This window comes from Leptinotarsa decemlineata, unplaced genomic scaffold (genome assembly GCF_025532065.1).
Source record: "Leptinotarsa decemlineata unplaced genomic scaffold, Ldec_3_MD MMD2_tig00026340_RagTag_RagTag, whole genome shotgun sequence".
In the NCBI taxonomy this organism is placed as follows: Eukaryota; Metazoa; Arthropoda; class Insecta; order Coleoptera; family Chrysomelidae; genus Leptinotarsa; species Leptinotarsa decemlineata.
In genome coordinates this window covers 14,028,294-14,055,952 of record NW_027412694.1, presented here as the reverse complement: position 1 = coordinate 14,055,952, position 27,659 = coordinate 14,028,294, and the positions used below count along the sequence as shown (strand labels likewise).

Sequence of the window (27,659 nt, the reverse complement as noted above, 5' to 3'; positions counted from 1 at the left end):
CTATTTCCTCTACCTCGTCTGTGAACGGGACGTCATTCTCTTTGCACTGCCTTTCGAAGTTGTCCGCGAATGCTTCCGCCTTCTCCTGGTCAGTGTAGACTATTCCTTGCTCGCCGTGTATTGGTGGGCAGGGTTGTCGCGGTCCGTTCCTAAGTTTCTTCTGCATTTGCCACGCAGATCTATCTTCTGTGGCCAGCTCTTCCAGACGGGTGGTCCATTGTCTTTCTCGGATCGCTTTCAGCTCTTCTTTCAGTATCCTGTTTGCTCTATTCATGCACCTTTTGTCCATCGGTGCACGTGTTCTTTGGTACTGTCTTTTCAGGCGTCTTCTTATTCTGATTAGTTCCATCGTTTCTGGTGGAAGGTGCTCTTGGAAGTTAAAGCGCGTGGCTGGGACTTCCCTCGCGCTTCTTTCCGTTGTTTGTGTGATCGCCTGCTGAAGCTGGTCCGTGGCGTTCTCCAGATCTGTTTTTGTTTCGATGCGTGGTATCTCACCCAGCGCGTCGTGTATGGTTCGTTGGAATCTTGTCCAGTCTATGATTCGCTTCGTTGGGTTGTCTGCTTCCACTTCTCCCCTTCCTATTGTGAATAGGATGGGGTTGTGGTCTGACGACCCTATATTTAGTTCTAAGAAGAACTGAATTCTCTTTATCAGTTCTGACAAGAACTGTTGTTTGTGTGTCTCTTAAACACTTCACAGTTTGCCTCCTTAGGTGGTCCTTCACAGGTAAACTTTCACTTCTAGTCGATGTTGCCTCTACGAGCTCTCGATGTCGAATGTGTGTAGTGTGGCGGTCCTCGAAAACCAAGAAAGTACTTGATAAAAATAGCTTCGTAAAAGCAAGCGAAACATAAGTGGCACCACCTATTGGTGTGACACCCAAGTCAACTTGCGAAGTTCAATCAACCGACAACTGCGGAAGCAGAAATTTGGGAAGCTAACCTGAAATGCCATCGGAAAACGAATCCACATGTTTCTAGAAATGATATGAAATCTAGAAAGGTTAATCCATTTATTTTTTGATTTTCAGCAATCAAGCTGATGGTTATATATATATATATATATATATATATATATATATATATATATATATATATATATATATATATATATATATATATATATATATATCATATATATTATATATATTATTGAAATTGCATGTAGCATAGGTTGAGAAAGTTGGTTGAAAATAGTAAAAAAAAATATCCAAATTCAAGAAATCATAAATATAATAATAACTTGTCCTAGGGTGTATATTGGTCCATCTGTCAGAAAATTTAGGAAATCGCATCCAGGAACATCATATGAGATATGTGAATAAGAAAACATATTCAGCATGTCCAAATCATCTTTTACATGAAAATCGTATCTTTAACAATGGATATTTAAAAATTTTACACATAGAAAATGAAGGTTTAAAAACATGGAATTATTGATGTAGAATTTGATATGTTCTATAGGTGATCATGATTTGAGGATGTGCCCTGGATATATAAAAGTCGAGTAGATGTTCTAGGTAATTATGATCGAAGAAATACCTGAGTAGGTAGTGTAGGTAATTACGTGTGGTATATACAAATTAGAGTTAAGAATTGACTTTCAGTATGTTATTCACTATGAAAAAGCTGGTGTGCTAGCTGTGATATTTTATAAAATAAAATTTATGAAGATCAAATCGTTAGGTGTAGTTTGTAAAATTACTATGAATTTTCTTCAAGTAACGGCTGAGTCAATCAGAAAATTCGCTCGAGGATTCTATAGATCCTTTCAAAGGAAAGCACTTGATTATCGGTAACAACCACCTAGTAATATGTGAAGTTTTTCTTTACTTTAACTGAACTCGGGGTCCTCTTAGAGATGGTGTTACCAGAATTCTGAAAAATTTTTGTAACCAAAATGATTGTTTAACTGTGGTGATCCTTATTACTTTCAAATAAAACGAAATATTTCAAGACTGAGGTTTTAATGAATAATTTAGCACTTTCAGTAGTTTTTGGTAAGTGAAGAATATTACTGATTCTTTATGGATTTCCTTTCTGAGCATGTGGAATATTGAAATTGTTTTTTATGTTGACTGAGCGGATTTTTGCTGACTAAATATCTTTCTCCACTCTCTGTCAGGACTCCCTAGTTCTCTGGGTATATGAAACTGGGAATTGTTTCAAGTCGAATGATGGTATATTGCAAGCTATCTGACCCCAAATTATTTCGTCACTTAAATTATGGAATTTGTTGAATCATTCCAAGTGACACAACTAGAAATACAAATCAATTCAAAGAACTTCGGTCAGTCGGTAGCCAAGCGGTTCGGCGTGGGTGCTTTGTTCATTCACTCGAATTGACTGCCGTGTTGGTCGGTGGTTCAGTCCCTAGTCTGAACGATCGATCTTCACTTGCTACCGTCCAACCCGTGTTAGGAATCACACGTTGAAAGGTAAGACCTCGTTAATCCTTAGCTCGCACAAGTTTCGACTTCTGAGGGTTGTCGTTCGTAGGGGTGCGACAACTGGTTAACGGAAAAACAGATTTTAAACAAATTTTTTAAACTAAGATTATTAAAAAAAAGAAAGAAAAAAGGAAAGAAGAAAAAAACACATCAAAGGTGCTGCTTCGTTCCCTCATGTTCATAAAAGAGGACATATGCCTCATTGCTCACAATTGATTTTGGCGAAATTGGGAACACCTGTGAATTGTTGTATTCATGCCATGTGCCACTATATGGGTGTCTGCAATATGCTGTGTAATGTCCGTTGTAAGTAGTCCCACTGTGATTTGAAAGTGCATATAGATTATAATGACAAGGAGCCACATTGTCTGATGCATAACTGCTCATATCTATTACATCTGAAGAAAAGTCAATGGAAACATTCAATTTGCCACTGAACCTTTCCAAGTTCAGGCGTTAACCTGTCTCAGATGACTTGTTCAAATCACATAATATGATATATACGAAAAATAGAAAGTTTTGTTTTCTGTTTTTTCATTTTTTTTTTATTATACTACCATTCGAACAAATTGATCTGATGAAAATTGAAAGTGATTGTGAAACGGGTAAAAAAATCAATATATAATAAATTTATCTTCTAGAGTATTCCATTTATAAATAATCACGTATACGTCATTCATAAATACATATTATAAACTTTTTGAAGGGTTTTTTCCTGCTATGTTGAGCTCAGCTGAAGGTTGTACTAGTGATGACTCATCTGTATTTGAATTTCAAACTTAAAAGTTTCATAAAACAATACATTTTTCCGCGGGATTCATATTAGTGCCTTCATGACAATAAAAATCGTTGGCGAAATATCTGGAATTTCTGTATGACCCTATTATTCTCTGAAAGGGCTGCATGTGCGTTGATTTTTTTGTGTTGTTGACTGGCAAGTTGTCGCACATCGTCAAAGCATAACTTATCCAGAATATTTGAGCGGAGGTAAAATCCAAACCAGGTAGCTGATCTTTGCTGGACGTTTCTACTTTCTTGAAAGCCTCGTAGGAGAGATTAATGGATGAATAGTCTGCAAAATTCTCGTCTGAAGCCCCTTCACAATTTATCTGAAAATTAAAAGTCGAGTGAACAATCTGTGTTGAAAGATAACGAAGCAAGCAATGGATACAGCGATTCATTTAACTCTAAACTAAGAGAGGAAAATAAAATTTAAACCATTGTAGAAGATCCTCAAACGTCAATATTTCTCTATACAGAAGAATGGACTCTCAGCCCAACGTATTCTGAATGATTCCTTCAAAACTCAAAAGTAATTTTACTCCTAATAATAATAATAATCGCCTTTATTTCTCACATAAATAGTACACCTCATATTTGTGACCTTGAGCTAATAAATTTGGAGAAAATACCTTGACTGAAATGTTCTTCCACTCAACCCCTTAAATTCTGCCATAACTTTATCAACCTTATCAAAGTAAAAGCATCATTACACATCCTCCCATGAATGAACGTTTCAAGTTATTCTAGAAAAAAGAACAAGAAAAAGAATCAAGAAAAAAAAGTTTGGATTGACCAAAAAGATATGCCATCGTGTGTGGAATATAACATCATTCAAATGTTCACTACAGCTTCTCTGGCATAAAGCAGACTGAATTTGACCTTTGGCATGGGTTATATTGGCTCCGAGGACCGCTGTGGTTTGTGGCTCATTTGCATACAGCTGCGACTCTCGAGAACCCCACAAAAAAAGGTTAAAGGGGTCAAAATGCATAAAGATGTGTGGGGGCTTCCACACGAGGAGTGAAAACGGCTCTTCCTAGTTAACGGTCCACACTAGTCATCATGTCAGATTACTATGTGGAGCTATTAGTCAGTGATGTCTACAACCTACCCACTCTTTGGGATAAAAGTCTTGACATGTATAAGGATCGAAATGAAGTCGTAAAAAGTTGGGTGGAAGTCTGCAAGGTGCTCAATGTAGATTTCGCACCATTATCCATCCCTGTTTTTGGTTGATTGGATGTATCCACAACATTCTTGATCGTTGGCTTTTCTGTCGTCAAACTTTGTGTCGACGGTAGAGAAAGCATTTGGCAACAGCTCGCATGCGATCCATTCTACGACTGAGTCCAAAAAGTCAGAAACTGAAAATGGCTTCCTATGTGAATGAGCGGTAGGTAGAGGTGATAAACGCTCCCGTATAGGAGCGAGAGATGTGAAGCTCCCCGTGTGGAAGAGTCCTTGGTGTACCACTGAATCATACATTTACATTATGAATATCAGAGCAAACTATGATTTTACGATGCAAATAAAAAGAGTTTTTGTAATTTTTATATTGTAGGACTAGGTTCGGGTAGGTCCAAAGTGAGTTAGTCTATTCGATCCTCCACCTCAATCCGCAAGGGTTTATTGTGGCTCACACCTATTCACACTCGACCAAATAAACCCAGCTCCTCAACGAAGCCGATGAGTTTGTATGGTGAGTGGTCTTTCAGGTCAGATGGTAAGAGAACGGCTATGCCGAACTGTAAAAACCTGATTGGGTCCCCAGCGGGGCAGGCACAAAGTATGTGCTGTGCTGTTTGATCATTTTCCAAATAAAGGCCACATACACTATCTTTCGACAGTCCGAGTCTCTGCATATGATGATTCAAATGAAAGTGACCTGTAAGGAGGTCTGTAAGACATCGTAGTTCATCCCTACTGTAGTCCAACAACTGTTTGGTATCAAGCTTTGAAGGGTGAATAAATGCTTTGGAATGAGCCAATCCTGGAAGATTCTGTCAGAAGTCCATAAATCTTCTTGCCATCCAGGTGTTCAATATTTGTTTGGCAAAACCTAAAGCGACAGGTTCTGGTCCGATGAAGCTGCTTGCAGCACCCTCCTTTGCAAGGGAGTCAGCAGCCTCATTGCCTTCCAGACCAGTATGGTCAGGAATCCAGAGATAATCTTTTAAGTCTTCCTATTGAGAAGAGTCGTTTTTGGCAATTTGCTACCAATTTAGACGTTGGCGTGGCTCGATAAGAGCCAAGAGCTTCCAACGCCACTTGACTGGCCTAGAATATTTTTAATGACTTGCGTGTGAGGTTGGATTCTTCCAATCTCTCCGCACACAAGTCAATAGCGTAAATTTCCTCTTGAAATACAGTCGCATAGGTTCCTAGACAGGTTGATATCTCTGTAGAACTAACAAGCAGCATGAAAAAGTCTCCTCTTTTCCATATTCAACTATCCAGCGGTAATCAGTTCATTTTAAATTCTTTAGCGTCTACGAAAACATTTTATATGTCTAAGGCAAGAGTTTTGAACTTTGTCATGCGTAAATATCCTATTGATAGGTACTCACTTCAGTTATATTATTGCTGAATTCATTACAGTCATCTAGAAGACATTCGGTAGCTTTGAAGAATGCATCGATAGTGGAATTTGACCATACTATATACTCTTTTCCACCGATATATCTCAGGATATCCAGTATTCCAAAGGCATGAACTAACTCATGAGCGATTATCGTTCCAAGCGCTCCGTAATTTGAAGAAACTGGTCTTTCGTTGGAATAGAATATTCCATTCAGAATTGCGGCCGGTAAAACTGAAAAAGTAAATAATCATGTAACATCAGAATCTTCATTCGAAATCCATTTTCTCTTCAAACGAAAATATTTCTCCTCGACATTAAAGTGTTCAAGTAACAGTCCATTGTGAGATATTCACTGAACAGTTTACGAAACCGTAACATGTGTTTTACTACAAAATTTCGAAAAGTAATATTGCGTGTGTAAGCTGAAACTGTGAAAATATCAAATGAACGTGTTGACTTTATGTTGCATAAGCATTTGACTATGACGAAGCTCTTTTCAAAGTGGATGCCACGCAAGTTCACTGTTGATCAAAAAGAAGAACGTCTTGATGATTCTGAGCAGTCTTTGGCCATGTTTGAACATAACAAACCCAAATTTTTGCGTCGATATATGACATCGGATAAGACACGGATCCATCAATTCACTCCGGAATCAAAACGATCGTCATATGAGTGGAGAGCAACTGGTGAATCTCGTCCTAAACGCCTGAAAGCACAATAATCGGATAGAAAGGCCACGATATTTTGGGATATGCGTGGTGTAATATTCATCGACTATCTTGAGAAGGGAAATAACATCAACAGTGAATATTATATAGCGTTATTGGAGCGTTTGAAGACCGACACTGCAAAGAAACGACCGCATATGTTGAAAAAAAATTGTTTCATCAAGGCAACGCAGTGTGTTACAAGTTGTGTCACAAGTCAATCAAAAAATGGCCAAACTACATGACTTGAACTTCAAATTGTTCTCACATCCACCGTATTAGCCAGATTTGGCTCACAGTAGCGGGTTCCAGCATGACCGTGACCTACAAATGATATTAATGAATGTAGTAATGTTAATTTTTTTGTAGTCTTATCGATTACTGAGGAAGCACTATTGATATTATTCTAACTACGAATAACGAGTAATAATGTGCCAAAAAATTCTGAAATATGTTCTAAATGGATTGTAGTTTATTGTAGTAACAACAAAATATCACTATATTTTATATTCTTCTGAACTATAGCAAAAAAGCTGGTGTAACAAGACTACAAATCATAAAATAACAATTGTCCTCAAACTGCAAACGATGAAGTTGATTGTAGATGAAATTAGATGTTTGTAGTTACCATTAAACACATCAAAAATGAATGAAATAAAATCGAGCATTTCTCAAGTGCATCAAGTGAATTAAGAACAAAATTTTAGCTACAAACCATGCTGATGACTGTAATAGAGTTCATTTTTTGGTAGTCTCATCAGTTACTGATGAGACTATTGATATTATTTATTATTTATTGATATTATTTAAACTACGGAATATAATTAATAATGCACTGAAAAGTTTTGAAATAGGTTCTAAATTAATTGTAGTTTATTGTAGTAACAACACAATATTAATTTATTTTATATTCTTCTGAAGTATAGCAAAAAAGCTACGATAACAAGACTTCAAATCATAAAATAACAATTTTCCTCAAACTGCAAACGATGGGGTTGATTGTAGCTGAAACAAGATGTTTTTAGTTACCATTAAACACACCTTTCTTGCGCATTGTTGTCGTATGTCGTAGTTTGAATAGTATCAATAGTGCTTTCTTGGTGACTGATGAGACTACAAGAAAATGAAATCTACTACATTCATCAGCATCGTTTGTAGTTAAAATTTTGTTCTTGATTCACTTCTAATGCACTTGAAAAATACTCGATTCAATTTCAATCATTTATAATGTTTTTCATGGTAACTACAGACATCTCATTTCAGCTACAATCAACTTCATCGTTTGTAGTTTGAGAACAATTGTTATTTTATGATTTGTAATCTTCTTATAGTAGCTTTTTTGCTATAGAATATAAAATATAGTAATATTTTGTTGTTACTACAATAAACTACAATCCATTTAGAACCTATTTCAGAACTTTTAGGCACATTATTAGTCGTCCTTCGTAGTTAGAATAATCAATAGTGCTTTCTCAGTAACCGATAAGACTACAAAAAAATGAACATTGCAACATTTATTAATATCGTTTGTAGGTAAAGTAGGCTAAAAAAAAGTAAATTTTTTTTAATGCGGGTTCCAGCGTGACGGAGCTCGACTACTGGCTGTTCGCAAACCTCAAAAAATACTCACTGGTAAGAAATTTCGCTCGAATGAAGAGGTTATTGCTGAAACTGAGGCCTATTTTGATGAATCTTTCCACAACAGTGGTATTGAAAAGTAAGATATTTCTTTTCGGCCCGTACAGTTTCTAGTTTCAAATCAACAATATATATGTATATAGTATGGTAAAATGGATTAACAGGGTCTCTCAGTCAAAAAATCAAAAATCAAACTCTGCTTTACTTTGCCAAGCTTTCGCTTCTAATGGGAAGCTTCTTCAGGGCCTATAATTTAATGATTTTTGAATATTTTCGCCTTTGAATAATATTACAAATCATACTTACAGTAAAAATGAGTGAAAAACAATAAATTGAAGATAGAATTGACATAAAAGTTAACATGTATACGATTTTTTTTTGTGGGTTTGACAAATGTCATACCTTCACATAAATGTCATTTTTCAATGGGTATGATGATTTGATGATTTTTTACTGTAATGAAAGAGTTATTGATTGATACATCTTTCATTATTATTATGTTTTTGATGTAGTTCTAGTAAATTACTATATATACTGCTAACATTATCCAATTTAATATATGTATATATGTATATATATATATATATATATATATATATATATATATATATATATATATTATATATATATATACATACATACATACATACATATATACATATATATATATATATATATATATACATATATATATATATATATATATATATATATATATATATATATATATATATACATATATATACATACATACATATATACATATATATATATATATATATATATATATATATATATATATATATATATATATATATATATATATATTGTTGATTTGAAACTAGAAACTGTACTAAGAAAGGAATGCGTTTTTTATTTGTTGAAAATTGACTTTATCAATCAACGCCACACATCAAGAGCCACACAAACATTCCAGCGCCGCTCTTACTTTTCAATACCACTGTTGTGGAAAGATTTATCAAAATAGGCCTCAGTTTCAGCAATAACCTCTTCATCCGAGCGAAATTTCTTACCAGTGAGTATTTTTTGAGGTTTGCGAACAGCCAGTAGTCGAGCTCCGTCACGCTGGAACCGCATTAAAAAAAATTTACTTTTTTTTAGCCTACTTTACCTACAAACGATACTAATAAATGTTGCAATGTTCATTTTTTTGTAGTCTTATCGGTTACTGAGAAAGCACTATTGATTATTCTAACTACGAAGGACGACTAATAATGTGCCTAAAAGTTCTGAAATAGGTTCTAAATGGATTGTAGTTTATTGTAGTAACAACAAAATATTACTATATTTTATATTCTTCAGAACTATAGCAAAAAAGCTACTATAAGAAGATTACAAATCATAAAATAACAATTGTTCTCAAACTACAAACGATGAAGTTCAGAAATACAGAAATACATTTTCAAAACATAAGAGAAACATTGAATATTTGAGTCAAAACAAAAAATATATGTAATACAGTTTCAAATAATGCATTTGAAATAAATCACAAACATATTTGAAATGTACACTAAACTGGTGAACTTGATTCGTAGCGACTTTTAGCGACTTTTCAAAGATGTGCTGTACTTAGAGAACAATCAGAAAGGCTACTAGGCTACTAGGCTGAATACTCAACTAGTTGTTCTTTTTCAACCAAACATTGATTATTTGAAACCCTCATGTTAAGCCAGCAGAACCACTTTGAATAAAGACAAAATCAGCATAAATTCTGACTAAAATTATAACCTGTGAATGAATATAAAAATTCAAGGTAGTTCTGCTAGCTTAACAAAAGTGATGTATGATTGGTCGTTGATATTCTACATCGCAAAATCATACCCAAAAACATCAATTTTTCATGAATTCTCTCTCTTATTGAAATTATTATTTCAAGGACCTATACATTTGAACTTTTTATGTGTGCTTTCAGAAGAATATTCGATAAAAATTCCTTTGATTTGTTCAGCACCAGCAATATTAGTATGAATTGATCTAGAAAATCAAATGCTTAAAAATACACAAACTCACATATCGTATTTTTTTCCGGTATATATTTTGTAGCTTGGATATTGCCAATGCCTTGATAGAAACGTGCATCCACATAATTAACTTTCTTCTTCAGAAAATTCAAATTATACTCGTCTCGACTCTTGTCAACTGCTCTCACTATGTCCAATGTGTTATTCAAGAGAAGAATATCAATCTGAAAAAAGATGGATAAAAATAATAAAATTTTTTCACTAAATATTATTTTTAGCTTTCTGTACGACTTAAATGTCGAAATAAAATAGAAAATTATTTCATTTAAAATGTCTAATGAAATTGAACCTCAACAAATAGTTCACTCACTCCAATAATCGAAACTATGAGAGGGTTTAACCAGGTTCTTAGTCGGTACTGACACTTTGAATACAGCGAATAACGATATAACAAAAAATTATTCATTTGGGAGCCCTCTATGGAATGGTTCATACTTGAACGAAATCTTGAAAATTTCCGAATATATCCTTGAAAATGATCGGCCAGGATTTCATTCGGTTAGGTTAGGTCCAAAGTGAGTGGGTCTATTCGACCCTCCACAAGGGTTTTTTCTGGCTCACACTTATTCACACTCGACTAAATAAACCCAGTTCCATAACGAAACCCATTAGTTTGTATGGTGAGAGGTCTTTCATGTCAGATGGTAAGAGTACGGTTCTACCGAACTCTAAAAACATGATTCGGTCCCCAGCGGGGCAGGCATAAAGTATGTGCTCTGCTGTTTCATCATTTTCCAAATAGAAGCGACACTCAGTGTCTTCCGATAGTCCGAGTCTCTGCATATGATTATTAAAATGACAGTGCCCTGTAAGAAGGCCTGTTAGACATCGTAGTTCATCCCTACTCTAGTCCAACAACTGTTTGGTATCAAGCTTCGAAGGGTGAATAAAGGCCTTGGAGTGAGCCAATTCTGGAAGATTCTGCCATAAGTACATAAATGTTCTTGCCTTCCAGGTGTTCAATCTTTGTTTGGCAAAGCCTAAAGAGATGCCAAAAACAGGTTCTGGTCCAATGAGGCTACTTGCAGCACCCTTCTTTTGCAAGGGAGTCAGCGGCCTAATTGCCTTCCAGGCCAGTATAGCCAGGAATTCAGACCAGAGGCAATCTGTTGAGTCTTCCTATCGAGGAGAGTCGTTTTTGGCAATTTGCTACAAATTTAGACGTTGCTCGATAGGAGCCAAGAGCTTTCAACGCCGCTTGACTGTCCGAGAATATTTTTATTGACTTGTGTATGAGGTTGAATTTTTCCAATCTCTTCGGTGCAGACACTTCGAATAGAGCGAAAAATAATGTACCAAAAGTTGGTTTGGCAGCCGTTCGAAATATAGTTCATACATGAATGAAATTGTCAAAAATATAATTTGAATTGTTATATATTGTCACTTGCGTAGCTTAGTGCAGGATTTCAGTATCTGAATGGTTAGTATATCAATAACTTTCGCTTCATCAATTATTTCATATTCGTTGATTGTCATCGCTAATTTCTCCTGATTATTATTTCCCAAATTGTCAAAATTTGCTTTTTTATGTTCTGTCTTCAGGAAACATACCGAATATGAACCCGGCTGAACATTTTTGAGGATATGAACTATTTTTTTTAATTTCATTCAGATATGGACGACAACTTCCAAATGAATTATCTATTGGCATATTGTTCTCCGGTCAATGCAAAGTGTCTATACCAAATATTAACCTGTATGAACATTTAGAAAGATATGAAAGGAATTTTCGAAAATTTTATTCAAGCCTTTTAGACGGCTTCCAAATAAATCACCTCTTGGTATTTTGTTCTTCAGTTTATTCGATGGATCTCTAACAAATGTTATCCTGCTCAATTATTTTCAAAGATATAAACCGAATTTTTCAAAAATGTTTTCTAGTATAAACCATTAACTAATTCTACCTCGAAATATACCGTTTCTTGGTATTCAGTTGATGAATTGAGCAAAGTATTGTAGTACAGTTCAATCTCACATTATATATGAATTTAATGAAAAAGATAGTATTTCATTCATTACCGTAGCTTCTGATGTTTTGACTGCTAGATAAAAACGGCCGCTGAAAAATGGCTGCTAATTTCATACTTGTTCGAATTTATGAGATCAAAATGATTAGAAATTACAAAAAAAGTCAAAGGCAAGCTTCTGTACTTTACCTTGTCTGTACCCAATAGTTCATCAAATTGTTCTTCATCATATGCTTCATCTGGAGCTCCTATGATGACTTCTAAATTTTTCAATTTTGAAATAGCGTACTCCTGATGACTCTGATTCATCCACTTTGTTAATTTGATATGATCGTGCAGAACATTTTTTATGTTTTCTACCATTTTTTCGACTTCCTTCCTCTCACCTGTGTATTGTCTTGCATACACTGCTTCAGATACGTATGAAAATCTGAAAGAAAGATATAAATACGATACTTTTCTATTTTTCTGATAGTAAAATCACTGACTAGTTTCTTAAGAAATCATATTTCTGCATGTAATTCTTACACCGTATTTGTCATTTCATAGCAGTATTCGAATCTCCGAATATTTTTCTGATCCCTCAGATCTCTATCTACTTCAAACGCCTTCCTGATATCACTAGAGAGAAAAGTCCAGAGTGATTGAATTATTTTCCACAATATATAGTTCATCTGGACCCTAAAATGAGAATAGTGAGTCTGGTTTTAACAAGTGCGTGAACTTCTCTACCTAATATGTGTTTTGTTAAGAAGAATTTGCAATTTTGGTATGTAAATATTGACATTACTGATTATCTTTGTTTTACTGTCCACAACAACATTCCTCAACAAATATTTCCATGGTATTGCCGGAAATCTGTTTCTCAGCTCAGATATACTACTTTCGGTGGAGTGAGTTGCAGACTCGACAATGATCTGAAAAAGAGCAAAATAGTCAAAATTACATTGAATATATTGTATTTTAAGCACTTTTCTGAATCACCTGATGCAAATCCATTTCAAAATCAATCAAGTCGTTTATTTCTTTCGAATCCACATCATTTTCAGGGAAACTAAGTATGTTCTCCACATTTTCGATCAGCAAGTTATAGTTTCTTCTGAGTTCAGATGAAAGATAAACTGTGTTGTCAGGGGGTTTTATCTGAAAAAAAAGTACATGTTTCGTAAAACTGATTAATCAAAGTAGATGTGATCTGACGAAAATCTGTACTGATCTTTCATTAGATTAAAAGTTTGATTTCCAAAAAATCATGAAAACTCACTTCCAATGTATCAAACGTTCCGTTAAATGTGGGTTCATTGTGAATATTCAAGAACCAATCGTAATAAAGGCCGAGCTCGATACATTTATCGACTATCTGTCCCCAGTTATAAGAGGCATTCCAATGCTTCGCTAATAATGGCCATCCTTCCAATTCGTTCAATATTGTTTTCAAACTTTCATTGTCATCTTCTTCTATTCCCGTTTGGTCCATGCAAGCTGTATAATATTTCTTCTGTAATTTGACTGACCTTGAATCATCTTTATTGACTCTGCTCGTAATTAGAGACTTCAAACTTTCATTAACACGATTCTGGGCTTCTTCTAAAGTTGACTGTTCCTCAAATCTTCCACAAGAGAAATTATAGAAGTTATCACAGGGGTCGCTTTTGTTGTTGATTGTATCAGCGAGAAATACTGAAGCCGTAACACATTCCTCGGTAATGCAGCTTTTATCTGGAATGAAATATTTAATCAACATTTTGCTTTTGATATTTTTCTAAAGAAATAGTTTTCTATATAAGGAATCGTAACATCAAACCTTATTGAAACTGGATGGAGTATTGATAGATAATCATTCTATAAAGTTTATCACTTTCTTTTCTATCATGAAAATTGTTTCAAAAGTGAAAATTAGTCTTTTGTTTACAAACATTTACATATTGGGAATTGAAATAGGATAGTTATTTTTCAAGTGAGAACCGACTGTTCATCGGTCTGTTTAAAAAATGAGGTAAATGTTATAATTTCACGGCCTACGTAAATCGATTAGCGTTTTCTTATATTTTTCTATGTTTGTACACTCGTACCAACATAGTTGGTACAAAGTTTCAGCGGTTAAGTTGTTTAGTACGTTTAGTTTGTTGGTGAAAGTGACGGAGTAAAACGTGAAAAAACATTATATATATATATATATATATATATATATATATATATATATATATATATAAAAATATATATATATATATATATATATATATATAATATATATATATATATATATATATATATATATATAAATATATATATATATATATATATATATATATATATATATATATATATAAACAGTGTCACCATTAGAGTGCGCACCATATGGGAAACTTTTTTTTTTCGAAAAGTTTCAATGAAGTTTAACTTCGGCACTTGTTTGTGCTTTGAATTCAACTTAAAATGATGCGGCCAACTGCGACCCACTGACGTTCAGTGTTTGTCAAATTCAACTTTTTTTTTGAAAAAAATTAAAAAAGTGCATTTCTAGATTGAATTTAACAAAAAGTTACTTGAAAAAGTTGTGTCTACGGCAATTTTATATCCATATGCCAAATTTTATGCAACTAGGATAAAGTTAACGTTTTGCTCATTCTTGACAGATATCCCCTTTATTTTAAAAAACAAGTTCGGTTAATTGTAATCAATTCATGTATACATAACAAACTCATCATGGAGTTTAACTTTTCTGATTCATTTTCACTTATACGGACATTTTTAGAGAGAAATAAAAAATTTGCTCTGTTTCAATCACTTGGCTATTTTCTTAAACAAACCTTTGATTTCGAAAAAGCAGAGGCAACTAAAAAAAATGCAAATAATTTCGATAGAACTATTATTATTATTATAAATTTCAAACAACAATAATATTATGGAAAATACAAATGGGTACAAAAAATTACTTAGTGATTTAAATGAGGTTGTCAAACACTTATAGCCTACATTTCAGTATATCGTCCCCCACGTTCGAAACAAATTATGGTCCTTCTAGTAACATCTGTAACTGCATTTTCAATAAATCGGGGATTTATATTTGCACAGCACTCGGGAATGGTATTTTCCAGATGTTGTATGTCAGTAAATGATCTACTTCGGTACACTTTTTGTTTCAGGTAACCCCACAAGAGAAAGTCTAAATGCGTCAAGTCGGGTGATCTAGGTGGCCAATAATGTTCCCAGTTACGTCCAATAACTTTGCCTCTGAACATTTGTTGGAGGGATTTTTTTTCAGCAACCGTGTGATGTATTGGTGCGCCATCAAGTTGATACCATAGGTCGTATTTAATATTTAAAGGCATATTATCTAAAACTTCACTAACCTCATTATTTAAAAGGTTGAGATAACCGACGGATGATAAATTTTCCCTAAAGAAAAATGGCCCAATTATTTGGTCGTTAAGTATCCCAAACCATACATTAGTTTTGAGTGAATACTGATCACCACATTTAACTGTGAAATTGGGATTTTCTTGGGCCCACCATCGGCAATTTTGAGAACTTACCGTTCCATTTGAAGAGAACGTTGCCTCATCTGTCCATAAAATTTTATAAGGAAACTTTACATTTTCTTCTCTCTCTCCTTGAAACCAGAATGAAAACCCAAAACGGACATCAAAATCTCGTTTTTTTAATGTGTTGATAAAGTTTGGCTTTTAAGGCCAAAATGTATTCTTTAATGAAATTTTTCTAACACTTTCTCTCTTGTAATCGGTATTTTTTATAATATCGGTTATGCTCGTTTGCCCGTGTTCAATAACTTTTAAACAAATGTTAAGTTGGGCCTCCTCATCATATTTACTTGGAGTGTGCTTTTTCTCAAATTGATTGGCTACGGATCCTGTTTCTCTGAATTTCGACATTATCCTTGACACAGTAGTATCTTGAAAATTTTTTCCTGGATGCCGTTCATTAAAAATGTTAGCTACCTTCCGGTATGGTGTATTCTCACCACATATTAAAAGTATTTCTACTCTTTCCTGAAGAGACAACATTATTGTAACAATAACTGTTAAAAATTTGACAAGTAAATCAACAACTTGACTATACCATAGCATGCATTTTATTTGTCAAGACCTACTTAAAAATTTTATTCAACCGGATTAAGCATCATTACCGCCCTAGTTAGTGTTTATAAATAATCTGTAAATACTGAATATTGAAATTTTAATGTTATTTCAACTCTAGTAATTTTATTAATACTTATTGCAGTTTTTGAGTTGTGTCTGCTTTTTCAAAATTGAAGGTACTGACGTTTGTTTAAGAAAATAGCCAAGTGATTGAAACTTTGCACCAGTCATGTTAAAATTTTTCTTGCAAATTTTTAATTTCTCTGTAAAAATGTCTGTATGAGTAAAAATGTATCAGAAAAGTTAAAGTCTATGATGAGTTTGTTATGTATACATGAATTGATGACAATTAACCGAACTTGTTTTTTAAAATAAAGGGGATATCTGTCAAAAATAAGCATAACGTTAACTTTATCCTAGTTGCATAAAATTTGGCATATGGATATAAAATTGCCGTAGACACAACTTTTTCAAGTAATTTTTTGTTAAATTCGATCTAGAAATGCACTTTTTCAATTTTTTTCAAAAAAAAAGTTGAATTTGACAAACACTGAACGTCAGTGGTTCGCAGTTGGCCGCATCATTTTAAGTTGAATTTAAAGCACAAACAAGTGCCGAAGTTAAACTTCATTGAAACTTTTCCCATATGGTGCGCACTTTAATGGTGACACTGTATACAATTTGTTTTGAAGTAATATAAAAAAATTCAAAAGTAACATGGAGAAATCTTGCAGATTGGGGTGTTACTAGAAAATCATCCTCGCAAACCAATAGCCTGCCAATTGAACTACGTAGACCTGAAGAAAATGACTATTTTTTAAACGTGACTGGACATTCAATAGTAAATACACTCTTTTCTTCTACAATAATAATAAATTGAACGGTCCTATGAACTTTTCCCTTACCGATATATGTGATAATGATATTTTGACTGCTATCAAAAAAATAAAATCTAATGCTTTGGGTATTGACAATATAAATATCAAGATGATTTCTTCAGTGATACCACACTGTATTGATGAAGTTAAACATATTTTCAACGAGTCCTTCAGAAAGGGTATTTTTCCAGATATTTGGAAGGTTGCTAATATAATTCCAATCCCAAAAAAACACCTACCATGTTCGGTGACTTACGCCCTATCAGCATTCTGTCCTCATTCTCTAAAATATTCGAGAAAAATGTTTCCCGTCAAGTAAGAGCTTTTCTTGAAGAAAATCGAATACTTCCGTACAATCAGTCTGGGCATACGGTGATTGTACTATGAGTCAGAGTACAATCACCCAGGACTTCAACAAACGGGGAAAATGTTGAGAAAGTAAAGACAATTGTTATAGAGAATCATCGAATCACTATTGGAGGAGTTGCTAAGGATGTCGGTATATCGGTTGACTCATGCCATGCAATTTTTTCGGAAATTTTAGGCATAAAGCGTGTGGCTTTAAAGTTCGTTTCAAAATTGAAGAATTTTGACCAAAAAAATATTTGCATGAGTCTCGCTCAGAAATTGTTGAATGACGTCAACGGCGATCCAGGTTTGCTTTAAAAAGCCATAACTGATGACGACAAATGGGTATATTATTGCCACATGGCCGTACGGTCAATGAGGAGTATTATTCTGAAGTTATGCGCCGCTTTCTTTAAACAATACGAAGAAAACTTCCGGTATTGTGAAAAAACAATAATGGACCCGCCCACTCGTCATCGCTTATTCGTGATTTTTAGTGAAACACAACATTGTAATCTTTTGCCTGAGCCACCAGGTTCTCCAGATTTGGCCCCCTCCTATTTTTTCATTTTCCAAAATTGAAGAGATTCGTGAAAGGATAGCGTTTTGCGACTATTGAAGAAGTAAAAACCAAAAAGTGCATAAAAAACTGCTGCTTTTTTTCCAATGTACCAACATTCCAATAATCAGTAATATCAACTCACAATGCTTCTGTTTTACACCCAGTGTAAGTATACGCACTCACTGAATAATATTTATTTTTTCAATCCTCTCACTTGTTCTTCCTAATTAGTATTTTGTTGTTCTCCTACTGCATGAAGTTTCCCAAATATTTATTCGTACTTAATCATTGCGTTTACATAAAATACACGGTGTTTAGACTACTCTTGAGTTGTTTATCCAATTATACTGAACATGTGCTGAGCTGAAGAATTTAGCATTGAAAGAGTTATTTTCCTTGATATATAAGTGGGTTCTTGAATATATTATTACATTACTTTTATATAGTTTGGAAAATATTTGTTTTCAGCTCTGGTTAAAATCTAACTTGTCAATTAACTTGGAACTTACCTGTTGTCCGCGAAATCCTTTGAGAACACTTCAGTTTTTGGGTTTCATCAGACATGTTTCCACGTATTGAAAGATGATGTTTACAAAGTACTTAAAAGTACTTAGCGTGTTGGAAATATTTTCAACACTAGTGTTAAAAATATTTTAACACGATTTTCCTCGACCAAATAGAAATAAACAAAACCTAATTATTCAATTTTCAAGGAAGTTTTATATGAACAATAGATACAATTAAATTCTGTTACAAATGTATTATATACATAAATTACATTATTATTATTATTATTAATGAACAATAATATGAAAAATAGAATTAGACAACTTCTGATATTAATGCCTTGCGATGTTGAAGAGCCTTGTAATATATTTGAACTACCTGAATTGACAATTTCATGAGCATTAACATTTAATTCCTGAAGTGAAGAGGGCGATGCTGTAACGCTGGAGCTATCTGTTGGGATTACTCTTTAAACAATAGCCTTTTTATAATAGATTGATCGATGTAACACTCAGCTACTCTTGTAGACTTCCATCCTCCGTGCTTCTTAGTATCCCTTATATTTGCTCCTGATTCTGCTAGCAAAGAAGCAGAAGTCCTTCTGAAACATTGACCTGTTTATTCCTTTTTTTCCCGGAGGTTCAGAAACTCAGCAATGGTCGAGGGCATTTTCCCAAATTTGTTGATACATAGTACAAATCATAAACATTATAGTTCACTAAAGTTTCAGCCAAATCAACTGAACTGTATTCTTATTTTATTTTTTATTCAACAAATGTTGACGTTATTATTCGAACTGACAAAACTTTCTCCATTGATGAATTCATTAAAAAAATTCAGACACTGAATTTCAAGTGAAACTTTCTGAAACATAATTGTGAAAACCTATCCCAAATCGACTTAAATGTTCCTGAGATTATCGCGCACAAAAAACTTTTTGAAAATCATTGTTTTGCGATCTTCGCGTTAATAAAGACCCTCAGTGAAAGTTTTCCTCAAATCACTTCCGTATATAAAGATTCAATACAATAAATGAAATGATATCATAAATTTGTTACAATTGGTGTCAGAAGTGGGATGACTTTATACTCTAACGGATAGAAGGTCAAACATGTGGTAACTCAAGGAAAGCCACGAGACCTTTTCAAGGTTCCAGTTGATTACGTAATAGCTCACTGCGAGGCAGAGGATCTCCGAATGTCCAAGGGTATCACTGTGGTATTCAACAAGAAATTTGGTCAGCTTCAAACTTCACGAGAACAGAATCCAGATGTCGGGGAAGTGCTACAGTTTAAGAAGGGTCAGAGAAATATTCTCCACTTGGTGACCAAAAAGCATTCTCAAGACAAACCGACCTATGAAGATATCTGGAGGAGTCTTACCAGACTGAGGGACACAATACTAGGCCAGAATCTTCTGGACTTGGCAATCCCGAAATTAACCTCTGGGCTCGACAGGCTGGATTGGAGAATTGTGAGAAGCATGTTGGAAACGATATTCATATCCAGCGGCATCAAGATTTTGGTGTGCGATAACCATCTTCCACGACCGAGAATGAACATTGTGAAGTGTTACTCCCATCGAACTTCACAGTGCAAATATGGAGAGTCTTGCAGGTATCCACACACGCCAAGGATGACATTTCGGAGCGAAACGTCTTTAAGAAGGGGGCAATGTACCGAATCTAAACCCACCCCTAACCGATATGCCGGCCGACTCAGCGAACAAACACATGACATCACCGCGAAAGAATGCAACCGCCGGTAAAACTCTAGTCGAGTACGGAACTGATTACAGATTTCTAAAAAGGACCGTTTCATTATATAGGCCCGGCTTCCCTACCCAAGAGGGCAATTCAGAAAGTTAATCGTGTTGTAAATCAGTTTGTGATTAGTGAAATATTGTTGGAAATAAATTTGTTTAAGACAGTTAATTCGTTAATTTATCACAATATCTATCACAAAAATTATCGATAGGCGATTTGTAGGACAATAATGTCCAATTGTTCAACACGTGTCCAATTTCTCGGTAATTGTATAATTTAAAAATGTAGTTTAACGGGTATCTATTTGATTCAATTTTTTAATATTCTTAATGGCAGTTGTATGTCAATTACTCAGAAATTTGGAGTTTTTACGTCACTATAACATTATTTTGGAGCTTCATTACAGCCGCATTCGTCTGGCATTTTTTTTCGTGTTGGGTCATTTTTGTCCGAATAAAATACCTTTATACATGTCAGATGTACTCGTATGTAAATCTTTGAAATATCAAATAATATAAGTAGTAATTTTTGTCATCTTTTGCAATAATAAAATGTTTCTTCCATCGGCTGAATGATTTTATTATTTCAAATGACTGTGGCGTTAGCAATTGGTCCATCTTGACAATCAATAGACGCACTATATTTATTATATTTCTATATATTTATGTAGACATTTCTGAAATCCGCTCGATCAATTCCATTCAACGTGAACGATACTCATCCGAAACCAAAAATGAAAACAAGGGTATGCCGAGAATAGAATTTGTGAGTTTTTGATATTCTCCACACTAGTATGCCTAAAATTATTGACAGTTGCTCAATAAAATGAAATAAAAATAGAGATTTATAATAACCAAATGAGGAACGTTATTGATTCATTTTCCATGTCTTTGAATGATGTCTTTGAATAGCTCAGTTGTGATATCAGAAGAAGAAAGAATTTTATTGTTTGTTTTCCACTTATAAAAATGGACCACCACACTTTCTAGAAGTATAGACGATGACATCTTTTTCCCATGAAGTAACGGCAAATTTCGCAATATACTCCGTTTTCTTCTCAAACCAGCATCAATGAACAGATTTGGGTTGACAGTTTTCAACTAACATTGATAATGAAAAGCGATATAAAAATCGAATCCTCATTGTGAAATAGCGGAAAATATTTTTTTTTCCTTCATTCCAAGCAATTCACCCAGTCACTAATCACCAATTTTTAATTTTTCATCTTTTCTTCATTAGGTATTGTTAATTGTTCAAAACTCTTACCCTTCCGAAATCTCGTCACTTTCAAAATGATGATGAAAGTAGAGAGAAGCACAACGAATACAATTATAAGCACTACAAGACATTCATTTCTTTTCTCTCGCCAAGTTTTTTCCCGAGGTTCGTTCATTGTCGGTGATTCACTAATCAGTTGGAAAATTAGGGACGACTTTATTGGATGATGCTGCGGTTTCCTTGCGTCAGTAAATATAGACTCATAAAGCATGTCCTAAAATAAAACCTGCGTATAATGAGAGTCGTTCAGAACAGGTGAAGACTAGCTTGAGCAATAGTGAAATTTTAGATTTGTTCACTATCATAATTTCAGAGAATTTCAATGGAACCTTTTTTTGGAGATACGTCACGTCATGAAATTGGTGTACTTCAGAAATCAGTTCTGAGGCCAGTTTCTTAAACTTCTTACATAATTCAGTTTCTGGAAATGTTATCAGATGATTCTTCTTGCTTTTTTGTGGATGATACATCAAGAGAGAACGAACATGTTTTACACACATCAAAATTTCTCTGGTTGTTTAGCTAGTTTTTTTCATGTTTTTCATTCATGTATCCAGTCCATTGAATAGCAGATACATACACAGTTCCGGATGTTTAGCGTGTTTAGTTTGTTGGTGAAAGGCATACAAGTTGAAGGTGTTTCATGGGAATTTTGCCTTTCACTACTGACGCCAATATTTTGGTTGGTTTCCGGGTTTTGCCGTGGTCTTTTTTGATTATAATCTCCAAAAGTTTCAACTGCAACTGCGGTAAGCATCTTCAGTGGCGTAGTTGAAGTACTCAGTTGATAAGTCGAGAACAGTATTTTGACCACTTCACTGAAGATACCTGCCACAGTTGCAGGAGAAACGTTTGGTTATTGCAACCAACGAAGACCTCGGCAAAACTTGGAAACCAACCAAAACCTTAAGTGTTTTGCATGTTCAGCCATTTTCTGTTACCGAAAAAAATGAATCGAGGAATTTACATCAAATTATGTGTTGAGTGTATAGGTGCCCAAAAATACTTGAAATGTTGACAGTGGCATACGGTGATTGTATTCTGAGTCAGAAAAATGTTTTGAAATGATACATGCTGTTCACAGAAGGTCGAGAATATGTGAATGACGACGCTAGCTCTGGATGACAATGCCTGGACGCCGCAGAACATCAACAACCCATGAAAATAGTGAGAAAGTGAAGGACATTGTTATGCAGAATCGTCAAATCACTATTAAAGGATTGTTGAGGATCGGCATGTCGGTTGGCTCAAGCTACGAAATTCATGAGGAGGAGCCTCAAATACACTCATCAATAATCTACAGAAAATTCAAAAGTGCATTCTTAAAATGATATATGAAAAGTTGCAAGAATATCCGTCCTGTAGCTTGTATCGAGAAACGACGATGATGAATGTAAGTCAGATATTCGGTTTTGCGATCCTCTCGAGGCAGTATAGACATAAATCTTCGTTGATACCCATTCCGCACCTGATATCCAGAAAAATAAAAATGAAAGGACATAAATGTTGCACCAAAAGTTTTTAATGAGCTACCATCCGAACTCAAAACTATCAACTCATACGAAATGTTCAACAAAATAATCAGAACTTGGCTGTTCATTATTCCGTTGGAAACACTAGAAAGCTTTATAGCTACAAGCAGAGTATGTTATAGACTTGCATGGTGTGTTGCTCATAATATAATCTGCAGATGTAATTATTCTGATGTAATTGTTCTAATGTGATTTTAGAGCCAAAATTTTCCCTCAATCTGATATAAAAATTCAATATTATAGAAATGTGAGTTGACTGAAGCTTTTACCATCTTATTTCACTTTGAGTTGTTTGGTCTTTGGTTAATTTTAATCTTCTAGTATCAATAATTTTTAGATTTATTTATTTTTATATTTGAAGGACATTAGAAAATATCTGTATTTGGATGATGTTCATGTTAGATGTCAGAACAAAGATTCATTTGGTTTGTTATTAGATCGTTTAGATTTACATCCTTTTATATTTAAACAGATCTGAACAACGTTTGTATTTTAGAGGATTGTTCACGTTTAATGTTTGAACAAAGAATTCATGCCACGCACGGATTTATTCTCTTGTGGTTTTTTCTCTTTCATTCATTTTCTGATTAGTAGATTTAAGATAATTATTGTAATAGAATGAATAAAACGCTATTATTTTTTTTTTCACCGTAGTGTGCGCTGGTCAGGCCCTATCCCCCGAAGCCCCGATACATTCGAAAGGGCGCGCCAGCATTATCAACCAGTGACCACTCCCCACACCGTGGGGTGAGTGATCATTGGGTTCAAGAATCATGTGCCTTGAGCAAGCGCAGTGAACCATGAATGACAGCCTTCTGCATCTGTGGGGCTAAGATTTCTGCCTTAGTGCGGCAAGCCGGTATGATTTCAAGATTCGAGAGTAGAAAGGGCATCATTCCGCCAAGGACTCCAAATAATCAGAACAACCATCTTGACAGAGTGATCTGGATAGAGTCTGCGCAATTCGAAGAGAAAATCTTGATATTTTATCCGTTTTTCCTCCTCTTTTTTGACGATATTGTCTCGCCAGGAGCTGAAAACTCTACGACAAATATCGTTTTGCTCTGGTGGTCTACATCAGGCCTATTAGCTTGTATGAGCCTGAGGGTGGAGAACGAATAGTTCCAATAAATTCGGCACTTCGTTCTCCACAACGGATTTGATATCCCCCGGCAACACCGGTTCCTCTCAATACCGTAAAAGTGCCGTAGATGGTAATATAGCAGTCTTAGGGCCGCGTTATGTCAGGCCAAGACCGCATATGCTGGACATGCTGATAGCAAGTGCATTAGGGTCTCGGGCGCCTCGCGGCAGGCCCTGCACCTTGTGTCAGGAACCTCTATACCCATCACGTGACTGCGGTAGACTAAGGTGTTGAAGACACCATCCTGGCAAGCCATGATGAACCCCTCAGTTTCCGACTCCAGACCACTCGACCTAAGAAAAGCGAACGTCAGGCGCTTTGATAAGCCAAGGTTTCCAATGTTATTGAAGAAGACCCCATGCATTGGCTTATCCTTATGTTTCCGCAGAAGTAAGGTGATCTCAGCTACTTTCATCTGAGCTTTTTGCTTAACGGGTTCCAACCCGGTGACAGAATTGTGGTCACCTTGTTCAGTGTCGAAAACTATACCGACTTCATCAGCTGCTCGGGCAGCTGCCCTAAAGAGAAATTATCATTATTATTATCATTTATTCGGACATTTTGGGCATGAAACCTGTGGCAGCTAACTTCCTAATTGCTTTTCCGTTAACCAGCTGTCGCACTCACACGAACAACAACCCTCAGAAGTCAAAACTTGTGCCAGCTAAGGACTAACGAGGTCTTACCTTTCAACGTGTGATTCCTAACACGGGTTGGACGATAACAAGTGACAAATCGATCGTTTGCCTGGGGCTTGAACCAGCGACCAACCCGGCGGTTGATTTGATTGACTGAACAAAGCACCCACGTCGAACCGACCGGCTACCGTCCGACTGGTATATAAATATTAGCGTGAAAAGCAACTTGTAGTATTCAAATCACTGTTGAAGAAGCTAATGTGTTAGCGAAATATGTCGTAATATATTTTTCAAATAAATTTGTGGAGATCAAATCGTGAGGTGTAGTTTATGAAAAAAGCAGCTAACTTCGTTCCAAAATTGCTGAATTTTGACCCAAAAACAAACGTCGCTCAGAAATTGTTAAATGGCGGAAACGGCGATCCAGATTTGCTTAAAAGGATCATGATTGGTGACGAATCTTGGGTATATCGTAATGACATCGAAACCAAAGTCCATTAGTACCGATTTATGCCCCATTTACGAGAAACAATACAAAAAAATTCCGGTAAAACCAATAATGGTTTTTGTATCACGATAACGCACCCGCTGACTCGTCATCGCTTGTTCTGAATTTCTTGACAAGTAGTCATGTCTCAGCCACCAAATTCACCAGATTTGCCCCCTGCAAATTTTTTTTCTGTTCCCAAGAAGTCGCGTTTTTTTGCGACGACTGAGGAGATAAAAACCGAATCGCTGATGGAGCTCATAGACGTACCCAAAAAATTGCATACAAGGGCTGCTTTGAGGATTGGAAAAAATGCTGGTACAAGGTCCTATCTTAAAGGGGGCAAAATATAAATTGATAAATAATAATCATAATGATGATAATGATATGAATTTATTCAATTTTCTGTACAAGGATCAGTCAATAACAATTTGAAGAATCTGAATAAATTCAGGACACCCTCGGCGTGGGTATTACTGTTTCACATTTAGAATCAGAACAGTGCGAGTAAAATGTATTTAACAATTCAACTTATGAAAATTAAAAGTTGTGGAAATGTTAAAATGTAAAAATATAATCATGTAAGAATGTAAAAAGGTAATATGTAAAAATGAAATGCGAAAAAAGTAAATGTTAAAATGAAAATGCAAACATCTAAAAAGTATAAGAATTGCAACAAATGTTAGGCTGGAGAATGTGCCATTATTCGCCTTGATTTCACAATATCAATGATGGAAAGATTCTCATACGAATATTTGGCAATTTAATGTACCACTTTACTAGTTTCCATTTTGATAGGCAGTTTCAACGTATTCTTACGTGGTATAAATTATAAAGGAATATTTTTTGGAAAAATTAAATATTCACCTCATTTTTCTGAACAGAGCATACTTAAATAGAGCCAGACCAGCATTAGAAAATTGTAAACCGTGAAAGTTTATATTCAAGAGATTATTCATTGGTATTTTTGAAATTGGAAATCTTCGATTAGTTCCAGAGATATTGAAGTATCACCATATTCGTTCATATTTTTTGGAAAAATTAAATATTCACCTCATTTTCTGAACAGAGCATACTTAAATAGAGCCAGACCAGCATTAGAAAATTGTAAACCGTGAAAGTTTATATTCAAGAGATTATTCATTGGCATTTTTGAAATTGGAAATCTTCGATTAGTTCCAGAGATATTGAAGTATCACCATATTCGTTCAATTGGTACATCTTGAAAAATCACTCAAATAAAATGTAATTTAAACGACTTTATATCTTTCACGGGTATCGGTTTTTCTCACGCTAACCCTTCTTATCTTAGACAGATCAGTAAATGACGAAATGAAAGAGGTATTCAAAAACAACTCCTGATAAACTTTTTCAACATACCTTCGTACTTGTTGTTCCGAGTTCCACTTTTTATTACAATAATGAAACACAGAAATATACCCACTCCTAAAATCGAGGATGAAATTGAAATTGTTCTGTTGCAGCGTGTTTCTTCCAATTTTTCAATTCTGTATGCTTCCTCATTCATTTTGTCACTATCATCATGCTATTGCAAACTAACACAATCTGAAACCTGTCAATTTTAGAAATAATGTATTCGGGAAATCGTCTGAAGTAATTATGACCAATAGAGGTCATGCCACACAAGTATTTCATTTTCTGATTAGAACATTCAACATTGAATATTTAATGATCTACTTGGAAATTATACACTGTTCGGCATTGCCAATGACACATTAGGATTTACATCTTAGTAATACGCCAAGACAGATAATATTGAGCCATTGTATAATTTGTTTCTCTACTTTACTTCAAAACGATGTACCAAAGATGTATAGACATCTAGATACACTATGTATTCACTACTTTTTCAAGTGTACAGAAAATACCCCCTTTTTTAATGTTAATGATGGCACCAAAAAATTTACATGATAACTATTAGATTTTTCATTGAATAAATATATCAATGTGAATTTCAGAATCACTAGTTGTTTTTTACGACAAGGCATGTATAACTTGAAACAAATGAAGTGATCGTCCACTCCTACTAACAAGCAGTGTAGATTAAACACGAATAGATTTTTTGTACAAATATTGATATAAATCTTTTCACATTGACAATTTCTAATTGGGTTCTTAGGCGATTTCTTTCAGTAAATGTATCATAAAATGGTTCTAACATCAATATCCACTGTAGTGAATGTTCAGTCCTATGGTCATTTCAATAATTACCAGAGGAAGATAATGAGTTA

At 34.7% G+C, this 27,659-nt stretch overlaps 2 protein-coding genes across 5 annotated transcripts in view; one reads left to right on the top strand and one right to left on the bottom strand.

Moving 5' to 3' along the window:
- The window catches only part of esn (espinas), a 569,590-nt gene that overhangs the window by 470,323 nt on the left and 71,608 nt on the right, over window positions 1–27,659 (top strand). The window lies entirely within an intron of this gene.
- LOC111501981 (neprilysin-1) lies at window positions 1,951–27,023 on the bottom strand. Of its 2 annotated transcripts, XM_074183604.1 has the most exons (10): window positions 26,788–26,927; window positions 21,595–21,820; window positions 13,433–13,887; window positions 13,153–13,311; window positions 12,901–13,085; window positions 12,697–12,849; window positions 12,358–12,598; window positions 10,191–10,365; window positions 5,801–6,045; window positions 1,951–3,559 (listed from the first exon to the last, which is right to left on the bottom strand). In XM_074183604.1, the coding sequence occupies exons 2-10, from the start codon at window positions 21,815–21,817 to the stop codon at window positions 3,239–3,241; spliced, it is 2,157 nt and encodes a 718-aa protein (XP_074039705.1). In that variant the 5' UTR covers window positions 21,818–21,820; window positions 26,788–26,927; the 3' UTR covers window positions 1,951–3,238. The 2 variants fall into 2 exon arrangements, with proteins under 2 accessions (XP_074039705.1, XP_023011692.2); XM_023155924.2 differs by lacking the exon at window positions 21,595–21,820 and having other exon boundaries at window positions 26,788–27,023.